The sequence below is a fragment of the Aphis gossypii genome, chromosome X, assembly GCF_020184175.1.
Source record: "Aphis gossypii isolate Hap1 chromosome X, ASM2018417v2, whole genome shotgun sequence".
NCBI classification, from domain to species: Eukaryota; Metazoa; Arthropoda; class Insecta; order Hemiptera; family Aphididae; genus Aphis; species Aphis gossypii.
This window is the reverse complement of record NC_065533.1, coordinates 63,755,611-63,768,702: the sequence shown is the minus strand read 5'-3', so window position 1 is coordinate 63,768,702 and position 13,092 is coordinate 63,755,611. Positions and strand designations below refer to the sequence as shown.

The following is a 13,092-nucleotide window of genomic DNA, read 5'->3' as shown; positions in this document are numbered from 1 at the left end:
AATGAAACAAAAAAAAAGAAATCGATCAAATCTACTCCCAATCATAGAATGTGTATTATTGTGTGGAAGACAAGAACTTGCATTACGTGGTCATAAAGACTCTCGACCAATCTGTTTTAAAAGTAAGTATTATATCATTGATTTCACTATTATCATGATTAAAATGCATGTAATAAAATTGTATTATAATCTTGTTTTAGGCGAGTCTGAAGATATTCAATATCAACATGTAAATGAAGGTAATTTCAGAGCCATTCTCAAATACAAGGCTAAAGATATGGTTGACTTCAAAGAATTCCTAGAATCTGATTCCAGATACAAATATACAAGTTCTAAAATTCAGAATGAAATTATTTCTACATGTGGTGATTTAATACTTGAAAAAATTGTGAAAGAAATTAATGCTGCAGAATGTTTTTCAATTTTAGCCGATGAAACCACTGATGTTTCTTTAAAGGAACAGTTAAGTTTGTGTGTCCGGTATGTTGCCAACACTGGTAAAGAAGTTTGCTTACGTGAAACTTTTTTAAAATTTGTTGAAATTCATAGTCTAACTGGTAAAGATATAGCATCTTCTATTATAAATGGTAATTGTTAAGTATTTTATAAATATCAAAATTATTTTATTTTATTAATAATATTATAAATAATTATTCATCATTTTTAATTTTATTATGATTTATGTTTATTAAGGTTTAAATTCTTGTGGGGTGGATTGTAATAACATCTATGGTCAAGGATATGATGGAGCTTCTAATATGTCAGGACACATTAAAGGAACACAAACTGTAGTGCGGGAAAACTTCCCTAAAGCGTTATATGTGCATTGTGCGGCGCATTCGTTGAATCTAGCTGTATCAACTTCTTGTGACATACAGGCCATAAGAAATTGTTTAGGGACAGTCGAAAAAATGTACTGTTTTTTTAAAACACCTAAACGAAATAATGTATTGCTGAATGAAATTGATGAAAGTGACTTGGATCTTAAATCAAAATCTCTCAAGCGTCTATGTGCCACAAGATGGGTTGAACGATACACAGCCATAAATGACTTTGCTGAATTATTTTCTTGTGTTATTGGTGCACTTGAAAAGATATCCGAATGGAAAGATTCAACTGCTACTGACGCCAACATATTATTAAAATCAGTCGATTCAGAATTTTTAGTATCTCTTCAAGTTGTAAAGGTAATTACTAATTAGTAATACCATTGATTATGGTGTAATACTATTATACTATTATGGTAATACTAATGTACTGATAATACTAAATAAAATACTAATAATTATGTTAGAGAACTGAGAAATGTATTTTATAAATTAATTCTTCAAATTGAATTTATCGTTTAGACATTGTTTGCATATGGTTTGCCGTTATGTAAAATTTTACAAAAAATAGATATTGACTTAAAAGAAGCAGTTGATTTAGCTGAAATCAGTGTTGATACAATTAAATGTTTACGTGAAAATATTGATGAAAACTTCAAACAAATGTTCAAAGAATCTGAGGTAAAAATATGAAAAAAAATTAATATAAATTAGGCTCTAACTTACAACATTTATTTTTAAGAAAATGGCTGAAATAGTAGGTATCACTATTTCAATTAAGCGTTTGAGTCAGCGAAGCAAACATCGAGCTAACCCTAGTATGGAGAATCTTACACCAGAAACTTATTATCGTGTAACTGTTGCTATTCCGTACATAGACTCATTCATTCAACAATTAGAAGCAAGATTTTTATGTCATAAAAATGTATTCAAAGGTTGGACTACGAATAATTTTTTATATACTTTTAAGTTAAAAGTTTTAACAGGTACTCAAAATATAAATTTGTTTTTTAGGTTTTCAAAGTTTATTTTCTGGAACTTATTCAGAAAACTTTGATGAACTTGTTGAATTTTACCTCGATATTGACAAGCAAACAGTTCAAGCTGAACTACACTTATGGCATACTAAACTTAACAAACTTGTGAAATATCCTAAAAATTGTTTAGAAGCGTTGAGACAGTGTGATAAAGAAATATTTCCCAATATATATTTTCTATTAAAAATTCTATGCACTTTACCTGTTTCAACATCCACCCCCGAGAGAACATTTTCTTGTCTCAAAAGATTAAAATCTTATCTGCGAAACTCAATGACTGAGGTATTTTCTAGATATTAAAATAAAAATGTATATACATTTTTTTAAAACATTTTTTTGGTTTTAGACTCGACTTAATGGCTTAACTATGTTAGCTGTTCATAAAGAAGTACCACTAACAGCAGAAGAAGTTTTAAATGAATTGGGCAAAAAATCAAGAAAACTAGATTTTGTTATTTAATTTTTGAATGTATAAATAGTACCTATATTATAATATTTAAATCTATAAATTGAATTTGTTGTTAATTAAAAAAAAAACTAATGGTCAAGTTAGGTAAAAGTCAAGAATCTTCAATTTTACTTGAAAACCCCCCCCCACATAAATGTTCTGAGCACGCCCCTGCACATCATTCGTGAGTACAAAGGTACTCACATGGTTTTTTTTTTCGATTTTATATAAGGGTTTCGGTTTTAATTAGGGTCTTTTAAAAATGTAAAATAAAAGTTACGGTTATTTTCGGTTCTTTAATTTATACAAGGTTTTAGGTTCTGTAACCAGTTTTTTTCGGTCCGGTCTCAGTCCCTGTGTATTATACAGCTGCAATTTTATGGATAAAAGAAATAATAAAATTTTGATTTTTTTAGCATTAACGTTGTTTTAAAAATTGAAATTATTAATTAAATTAAATTAAAAGTAATTATCTTTTCAATTGATGAACCACAGTAATGTTTGAGTTACTCAATACCTCGTAATATAGTAATATCTCGTACAGACACGACGACGACGCACAAAACGAATAGTGTATAATAATATTATTATACGATACAAACACGGTTTCGCGCGTATACGTAAACGAGAATAATAAATAATAATATTAATAATAATAATGAATCGGTGTTGCCACCTCACTCCGCCCGTGACGTCCGCCACCGCCGCCGCGTATGTTGGGTAGCCTGCGCGAAGACCTTGCGCAATAGCCTCACACACACACACACTCAAGCAGTCACATCTACATGACTTACGCCTGACGCTCGATTCCCCAAGAAGGTCGTACTACAAACCGATAGCATAGATGTTTACACATCAAAAAAACCTTACTATTTCTGAACTGCAGTTAACAGGAGTATTGTCTGTAACGGTATGCGAATCCAGAGAATCAACAATAGGTATTTCATCACTCTTCTAAACAAATAAATATGACATAAATATAAATGTAGCCTATGTAGGTACAAAATACAAAATAAATATTATTTAAAACCATCAAAAACTTACTTCATTCTCTTTAACTTTTAATTTTTCTTTTTTATTAATGCAACGTGCTCTGATACTTATTTTAAATATAATATATAAATTACTACTTACTGTAGCCAACAATAACCACAACACTAGGGGATAACAAACATCCCTATAATTATGCTAAGGGTGAGCAGCCAAGCAAGTAATGATCGAGTATAATAATTAGGACCTAAAAAAAAAAAGTAAAAACTAATCAAAAGTATCATCGCCCGTATGCTTTCTACCTGCTAGAAAATAATGACTATATGATTGCTATCCGGTAACATATTGTGGATATGTAATTACCACCCGGTAGAATATACTAGGTACGTAATCACTCACTCGGTAGAATATTATAGACACAAAATTGACTTACGGCGTCACGCGGATGACGCAAGGCGTGGGTAGAAGCGGATGCACGTGCAGATGACCATCAGGGTACCACGGCAGACCCTGGATAGTATATAAGGGGGCCCAGATTAGGCACATTTTAGACGTGATCCACCAGAGTTAGAGCGAGCACCTTCACGTCACTCAGTTCAATATTTATGTCTCCTGGACTTAGAATAATTTTCACTGTTTAATTTATTTAATTATTTGGACTTAGAATATTTTTCTAATAAAAAAACACTTAGAAAATATTTCACAGTCTTCATTTTTTACAATTATCCCATTCGATACTACATCATCCAATTGCTTGTACGTGGCACGTTACAAATACTTGAAACACTTGTTATCGTTATTTTTTACATTTATAACTGCTTTTTTTTTAATATGACTAGATAAATCTAAATATGTTCTTCCTCCTTTAAGAGGATTAACTTTATTAATTCGTAATTGTATACAGTATATAGATTTAAGGGACCAGCCTGATTTTTTTGATATAAACTGTTCTTCCTCAGATAATAGTTTGTAGGATTCTTTCAAATAAGAATCCTTTGGTCGAACAATTTTATTTTTTTCGAACTTAGAAAATTTTTCGGGGAAAATATTTTTTTTTCCATTTCGAAAATTTTATTCTAGAATTAAAATATATCGACTTCAAAGAATTCAAGGAGGCACATTCGGCAACTGTTGAATCACTGTTGAAGAGGACAACTGCAGAACGTCAACTTCAGCGACTCCGGAAAAGGAAAGAATCAACAAGTAACATCGTGCGTCAGCAATCAAGAAGAATTTTATTATTTATATTTTATTTTTATATACAATGAATTTTTGACAGTTTCTGGAGATAAAGAAGATCTCTTACAAGTTTTCAGAACGTTATAATATGATATGATACGTTCAACATCAGCTGAATGTGGCTTGGCAGCTAAAATTCGTGCCACAGCAGTACTTAAAGATTTCCAACATTCATTACTTAACAACATTTTCAATAAATCTTTAGATATTTTTTTATTTTTAAATTGCTGTACACTTGATACTTCTCTGTAAGAAGTTTCAAATTCAACTAATTCAAAATCTGAGCATATTAAACCATGAAATTTACTTAATTCTTCATCTGTAGTATGTTCACTTATAGTTGCAAGTGGTTTTAAGAAATTCCATTCCATTATGTCCAAACGCTCACTAACATAATTTAAAAGGTGTTCAATAATATCATTCCGAATTTCTGAAAATGAACCATCTTCTGAAACATAAAGATTACGATTCTTTTTCTGTCTTCCCATATTTGATTTATCAAATAACTCAATGTCTTTTAATTTTGTAACTGTTGTATTTGAGTTTGGATTAATTTCAGTAATTATTTCTTTAGTGATTAATTCTTCCCATCCTCCAACTAAAGGTTCTCAATATTCTTTATAAGGCCGTTTCTTCTTTCTTCTACATCAAAAATTAACAAGTCATCACACTGTATTTGTTTTTGAAATCTTGTATAAAGATATCCCAAGTCTGTGAGAAAACAAAGTAACTTCAATTTATTAATATCAGTAAGGACTTTATAAATACCATTGGATTTTGAATCTTTTTCTTCTTGGCATTTGATAGTAAAGTATTTTACAAGAATTCTCCAACTCTTCAGTATACTAACTAATAAACTATATGTAAATTCTGTCCAACGAACATCGAAATACTTTGGCAGCTGTACATTTTTAGTATTTTCATCATCTGTTTTTTTTTTTAACTCTTTAGTTCTTACGCCTGATTGATGGAAATATGATGATATCGAAGAACAACTTAAAATAATTTTAGATACTTCAGGAACATTTTGAGTAAGTTTTTCCCAAGCTAGTGCAGATCTATGAACTGAACACCAAATCTTCATCAGAGGAATTTTTACTAATTCTTGTTGCCGTTCATTTTCGAGTAATACCCAAAGTCCATTTTTGTGGCCGACATTTATATTTGCACCATCCGTAACGAAAGATTATACTAAATGTATAACTTCTTTCCAATCTATCAAATGTCTCACTGCAGTATGAATGGCATCATAATGACCTGAAGCACCTTTAGTTTTAGGTTCTTCAAAACCGATAAATATAAGTTCAATATCCCCTTTTTCTGTTACAACTTTAGCCAATACATGAATATTATCGATTTGAGTACGATCAACAGAACCATCGCACCTAAGAGAGATAGCCAGACATTTTTTTAATTTGTTTTTTAAATTTATTATATCTGCTTCTACAATACAATTCATTATCTCTCTATAGTTTGAAGGAGAAACATACTGAAAATCTCCTTCGTATGTTTCTAAAAGGGGAATATTTTTATTTAAATCTAAACGTTGCATTTTTAAATCTACAACTTCTCTAGATGGCCATGACCAAGCACTTAATGTTCCTCGTTTAGCATCATTAAAAATTGTGGACATGAATTGTCCTATCCTATGAGCAACTTTGTGATTTTGTTTGGATATTAATTTATTAATAGGAGCTGATTTATCAATTTCAGAAGTAGACAATTGAGCAAAATTATTAGCACTAATACACTCTTTATGTTCATTAGATTTTAAATGTTTAGCTAGAATATGACTTCTAGGAATTGTTCCTAATTCTGAACATATGGGGGGTAAATGATTTTTCTGTTTACAGTGCATTAAAACAATTTGTGGGTAACGAAAACAAATTTTACATCTAACTAGTTTTCTACCACTTTGAGAAGGAATTTTTTCAAAGTTTAAATTCAAATTCAGAGTTTGTTTTTTATTATGTGAAACAACATTTTTTAGGTGACTTTCAACATTTTGAACTTGTTCACCATCAATGATATTGTTTAGACTTTCACCATTTCCATTCAGTTCATCTATTTCTATTATTTTTTTCAAGCCAACATTATTATCACCAGAACCAGAAGAACCAGAAGCAGTAGAAGCTATCTAAAAAGCACATTAATTTTGTTTTGATGCAAAGCATGGGCATTATTGTTGTTAAAATTATTTTAAGCATATAGCAAAGAAATAAAGCCATCAATCATTCATTAAGAGGTTTTAAAAAATAAAAATTTAATTTTTATATTTATCTATATAAATGTATGAATATAAAATCTTTGTTTAGTTGAAAATATGTGTAAGTAATAAACATATAACTATAACATAAATTACATATAAGAAAAAATATTTCTATATGTAAAGTTAATTATTAAATAATATAGATAGTACTAGTTAGTGTCAATTAAATAATATTAATAAAAACTATAAATGCAATTACACTTTAATTATAAACTAAAAATCATATAAATCAGGACCAAATAAATAAAATTATTTATTCTCATATTCATAAGATAATAATAAGATAACCTATAAAATACTAACTTTACATAAAACACAAAATATTATTCAAAGTGACTACCTAATAATGTAAGATTATTACTTGATATAACATACTTAATAAATAATAATAATTTTATAGTAAAATATAATTTAATACAATACATGAACTATCACTTACATTGAGAAATATCTTTTTCAGTACCAGACTTAAAATGATCAACAGCATCTGATAATTTGGGTCTTTTTATTATAAATTTGTCCATCATTAAGATATTTTATCGAGTCTTAAACAGTAACAATATTGAAATATCTTTTGTTTAACTTAATGAATTATGCATATTGTATAATATGATAATCATTAATCACATAATATTATCAATAATATTGACAAATAATTTCATTATCAATTATTTCAGAAGTTGTGTTAATACATTTTGAACCAAGGTTATAATATGTGAGGTAATAAACGTAATATTAGACCCATAGATATTAAAGAATATGTATTAGACCACCAACGTTATCATTAAATGTTTTAATTGATAACAATGTTTGAAAATTGATAAAAAGAAATTATAATTCAATACAATTTAAATTTTAAAAAAATCGAAAACACTCATATTTCCTAGTAGTTGACTTATAATTTAATTTTTGTTTTGTAGACCGTAGTGCACATACGTTAAAACCGTAGTGCACACTTGTACATTCGTGGTGCACATTGTGTGTCGGGGTGCACATAAAAATAGGGCCTGGTAAGTCCGATAGTTATATTCATCACTTGTAATAATTTTTTAAATAAATACATAAGTAGATTTTATTTATCAGACTCGATGTTAAGGGGATTGGAAGCATTGATTTTCTGTCTTTGTCTTACACACATGGAATATAGGAAAAATAGCTATACGCGCCTGACAAAAATTAAGGTACTTCTAGTTGTTCGATTTAAAATATGTAAAGATGATTGAATTGGTATACAAGTTTACTTTGCATCGGTCGAAGCACTTTATCGATTGTTTTATTGTTTAAAATAAATATTTTGATGAGAATAAATATTTTAAATTTAATAAATTTGTCAATTTTTATTATTAAATATAAATTGAAAATATTAAAAATATACTTCAACGGATGCAAAGTAAACTTGTATGCCAATTCAATCATCTTTACATATTTTAAATCGAACAACTAGAAGTACCTTAATTTTTGTCAGGCGCGTATAGCTATTTTTCCTATATTCCACGTGTGTAAGACAAAGACAGAAAATCAACGCTTCCAATCCCCTTAATTAGAAATTTAATAGATTCAACATTAAATTTAACGCAATAGATATTAATTATATCTTTTTTTTTTTTGTTAAAGAATCTTATACTACTGGTGAAAATGGTAAACGCGTTTCGACGGCCAATACCGTGTTGGCTGCTAGGGTGAAGAAGGCGCGTATGGATCTTGTTAAATCCCGGGTTTAATGAAATTTCGTCGTCCGCAAATAGGAAGATCGTGTGGTACTACGCTAAAAATATTAATAATGAAATAATTTATTCTGACTTTCTCCGTCCACTTATACCTGAGCTAATAAATTTATTGAAAACGCACGTACAACACCATGCGATTAAATTTAATTTGAAACTTGAGGCGACCTATAACCGGCCGAACGTAACAAATTTGTCGGAGAATAGAGCGTTCAAGACAATAGCGGTTGAAATTTTTTCTGACAGTGATATTAGAACGATTGTAGAGATAGCGTATATGAAGTTGATGAAAGAGAAAGATGAGTACAGCGGGAGAGGTAGCGGTTTTACTTTGGAGTCGATCGATGGGCTTTTGCTAGCGGTATACAAATAAACTCCGATGGGCGGATCATCGTATATAGAGTTATCGGGGGTCTGATATGTTTGCCCGACACTCAAATGCCCGACAATACTTTTACCCGACAATACATTTGCCCGATAATATATTTTACATATTTTTACTGTACGTAATACTAATATACAATCTATATTATTATTATTATTTATTAATATACAATAATTAAAAAAAACCAAAATCAGACGAATATTTTATCATGCGGATGATATCGTTCTATGCGTGAAAAAGTAAGATAAGTAAAATGATATTACGTTTTCAGTCACGAACTATAATGCTATTCACGATAAGATTTTAATTTCCAAATAAACCGATAGGCGATACTGCGGTAGACAAATAAAATTACCGTAGGTTTTTAATGCGACATTTGATAGTTCAGTTCCTAAAGTACAGTTATAGCCATTATAGGTACACATTTAGTACGAATTCTACTTTTTTCTTTTAAAAATATTATAAATTTGATTTTATCTAGTTTGATTTTATTTCAATTATTTTTTTAATATAAATCAGAAAATGGCACAGATTTGTAAAACAGTTTTATCAAATAGAGGTGGTATAAAACTTGTTTTCGATGGTTATATAATGACAAAAGACAAAAATAGAGATGATTTATATTATTGGTGCTGCGAAAAGAGAAAAACTCTCCATTGTGGTGGTTATGCTTGTACCATTTTAATTAATGGACAACATAACTTAAGAAATAAAAAAGAGCACAACCATAGCCCCGATGCTACTAGAAAAGATATTATCACGGCTGTTCATAATTTGAAACGAAAGATTCGTGAGACTAATGACACGCCTGCACAAATAATACAAGTTGAAACCAATGCTGTTTCTAGTCTAAGTCAATCATCGTTGCCGAATAATCATGCTTTACGTCAAATTATAAAAAGAGTACGCAGAAAAGATTTACCTATCCAACCAACTTCTATTGATAATATAGATGTGCCATTACCCCTTAGAACTATTAATGGACAAATTTTCCTAGCAAAAGACGCAACCTTTGACAATGAGAGAATACTTTTGTTTACAACTAAATCTAACGTTGAACATTTGAAAAAAAGTTCATATTGGATCATGGACGGTACTTTTAAAACTGTTCCGACACTTTTTCGACAATTATATACAATCCATGCTTTAGTAAGAACAGTAGAAAATGCAAAAGTATTGCCTCTCGTGTATGCTTTAATGACTAGTAAAACAGAAGAATGTTATACTCGTCTTTTTGAAAATTTAAATGATTTTGTAGCCGAAAATGAAACCCTCAATTTATTTTAACTGATTTTGAGCAAGCGGCTATAAATGCTTCAAAACGTGAATATCCTGCCTCTAATTGTATAGGTTGTCTTTTTAATTTAGGGCAAAGTGTATGGCGTCAAATTCAAGCAAATTCTCTTAGTAAAAAATATGGAGAAAATGAAGAATTTAGTTTGAAACTATGTAAAATTATTGCTCTTGCTTTTCTTCCACCCACCAAAATACCAGGTGCATTCGATGAACTGAAATCTACTATTCCCAAAGAAGCTTCTGAAATAGTGCAGTGGTTTGAAAATAATTATGTGCATGGTAGAATTAGAAGGGTAATGAGAGGAGGTAATGTAAGTCGCACAGCTCCTTTATTTCCACCAAAATTTTGGTCCGTGTTTGAGCGAATGGAATTAGGAATTCCTAGAACTCAAAATCGAGTAGAGGGTTGGCACAGACGTTTTGAAACTATAGTTGGAAAATGTCATGTTGGTATTTACACAATTATAGATGAAATTAAAAAAGAGCAAATTCAAATTGAACGGAGAACCGAAGATATAATTCGTGGAAGGGCACATACTCCAACTCTCAGAGAATACGCTGAAAGAGAAAAACGTATTAGTATAATTATAAATTACAGAGGAAATCGATCAAATTTATCATTTCTAAAGGGAATCGCTCATAACATTAAATTGTAAGAAGTACCTATAATGTTTTTATTATTATTATTAATTTTTGACACATATTTATAATATAAAATAATATTTTATTGAAATTTTAAATCATTTTTGACACATATTTATTTATAATACAACTTGATATGTCAGAGAAATGTGTTATTATTAGTTGTATAATTTTGAATGTAAGATTAATTTGTAAATAACATGGTGTAATATAATATTTTATTGAAATTCATTTATTTATAATATAATTTGATATTGTCGGGTAAGTGTAGTATCGGGCAAATATAATGTCGGGCAAAAGTAGGATTGGTACAGTTCGGCCCCGTGATAAGAGTTCGGCCCAGTGATAAGGAATTTTCGATTATTCAGAGTTCGAACACTAACCTCAAAATACAAAAATTCAAATTATTACCAACCATTCGACATTGTAAACAGTTCCACTACGATTTTTGAGTATTAGAATTCCTCAGCAGTAGTATACATTTGTATGTTCTGCGCACTTTTGACTGCGGAGATTGCAAATTTTTAAGCGGGATTTTTCCCCTCAAACTTTTTTTTTCTCCGCTCTACCAGACTGCGGTGATTTTAAAATTTTTAGGTGGATTTTCCCCCTCAAACTTTTTTCTCCGCTGTACCAGTAAAAAAACACTGATATTCAAAAACCATAATGTATGTTCTGCGCACTTTTGACTGCGGAGATTGTAAAATTTTAAGGGGGATTTTTCCCCTCAAACTTTTTTTTTCTCCGCTGTACCGGTAAAAAACACTGATTTAAAACAACTTAAAATCAATTATTTTTTCCCCTGTTACACATAAAGTTTAAACAGCTAGTGTATACACTATTTATTTCCCGTGTAACACAGACGGAATATTCCGCTACAACCAATAAATTTTTTTCTATGTTACACATAAAGTTTAAGCAGTGTATATACAAACTTCATAATTATATTTTTTAGTCATGTTTTTTTTAAAAAATAAAAAATAATACGTTTTGGTTCAAAATAAAAAAAATATATTTATATGTATTGTCTCATTATTCTAAATTAATTTTAAATTGATTAAACTAGTTTTCTTACTTCCCTAGTAAAAGGTACATATTCTACAATGCGATCATGAATTAATAAACAATAAGCAGTTACACCTGAAAGAGATTCTGATGCTTCAATATCTAATTGAACATCTACTGATGAAGCTGTAGCTGAATCATTCTGTTTTGACGTATCGATAACAATAATTGGAGCTTGCGTTAGAAATGTAGATGGGCTTAATATCGGGTTCCGAATACTTTTTTCATAGTACGATTCTTGAAACGATGTATACATATCATATAATAAGGTAAAATTATTTTTAGCAAAATCCAAATTTAAATTATCATAAGGATATGCTATTGAGTTTAAAAATACTTTTATACTTTTACATTAGTTATATTACAATGATCGAATACACCACAATCTTTTTCTAACGAATTTTTACGTCCCTTTTGTAATCCGATTATAATGAATCGAGGTTTTTCTAATTTTTAAGCAGTTTTTAGGTTCCATACAACTTTTTTTGTGGTTCCGAGTTCAGGATATTCAAAAGTTTCAAAAGATCTGAACGGGATAAACAAACTTTTTTCTTTTTCAATAAGTTTTAATAATTTTAACCTTTCTTCATCATCAACAGTAATATGTGGAACCTTCAAACTATTTTATTCAAAACAACTTTTCCAGAATTTGTACTTCCACTAGTAATTACTTTTAGAGCGTTTAAATCGCTATGACTTCGAGTTAATATTAGTTCTAATCTAGAATTAACTAATATCTTTTTAAAGTCTTCAAATAGACCTAACCAATATTTTAACGGAATGCATGCACTAAATTCTCCATTACTATTTACTGGGTTTGAACTATTTTTAAATATCCAACCAGCATTTTCATAACAATTATAATTATCAGGTGTACCTGATAGATAACCTTTTAACGAACTGGTAATACCAAGTACACGTGTACTATCTACTTCTATTCCATTGATTTCAAGTCGTATTTGTTCAAAGAGATAGGAAAAACCGTTATTAGTAAGTTTTACTTTTCCAGCATCTGATACTTGACCTTCTAAATATATAAAGCTTTCATTCAGATACGGATAAACATCTGTTTGTTGGATTGATATACGTATTTCATCATTATTATAAAATGAAGTTGTATACGGTGTATATGAATGATTATTTAGATTATTTAGATAAAAAAAAAAAATA

The 13,092-nt window shown here is 29.5% G+C and overlaps 2 protein-coding genes across 2 annotated transcripts in view; both read left to right on the top strand.

Annotated features, from left to right (window-relative positions):
- The window catches only part of LOC126551575 (UPF0746 protein DDB_G0281095-like), a 327,628-nt gene that overhangs the window by 307,254 nt on the left and 7,282 nt on the right, over positions 1–13,092 (top strand). The window lies entirely within an intron of this gene.
- On the top strand, positions 2–2,324 carry LOC114119644 (52 kDa repressor of the inhibitor of the protein kinase-like). Its single transcript, XM_027981268.2, has 7 exons — positions 2–122; positions 201–587; positions 694–1,187; positions 1,350–1,508; positions 1,570–1,762; positions 1,842–2,146; positions 2,211–2,324. Exons 1-7 carry the CDS (start codon positions 2–4, stop codon positions 2,322–2,324), a joined length of 1,773 nt encoding a protein of 590 aa, XP_027837069.2.

Bases quoted from the DNA above. Each gene is read 5' to 3' on its own strand.
- LOC114119644 (XM_027981268.2), top strand. From the start codon at position 2: ATGAAACAAAAAAAAAGAAATCGATCAAATCTACTCCCAATCATAGAA. The intron at 1,188-1,349 runs GTAATTACTAAT...TTTATCGTTTAG, and splicing joins TATCTCTTCAAGTTGTAAAG to ACATTGTTTGCATATGGTTT. The intron at 1,763-1,841 runs GTTGGACTACGA...TTTGTTTTTTAG, and splicing joins TCATAAAAATGTATTCAAAG to GTTTTCAAAGTTTATTTTCT.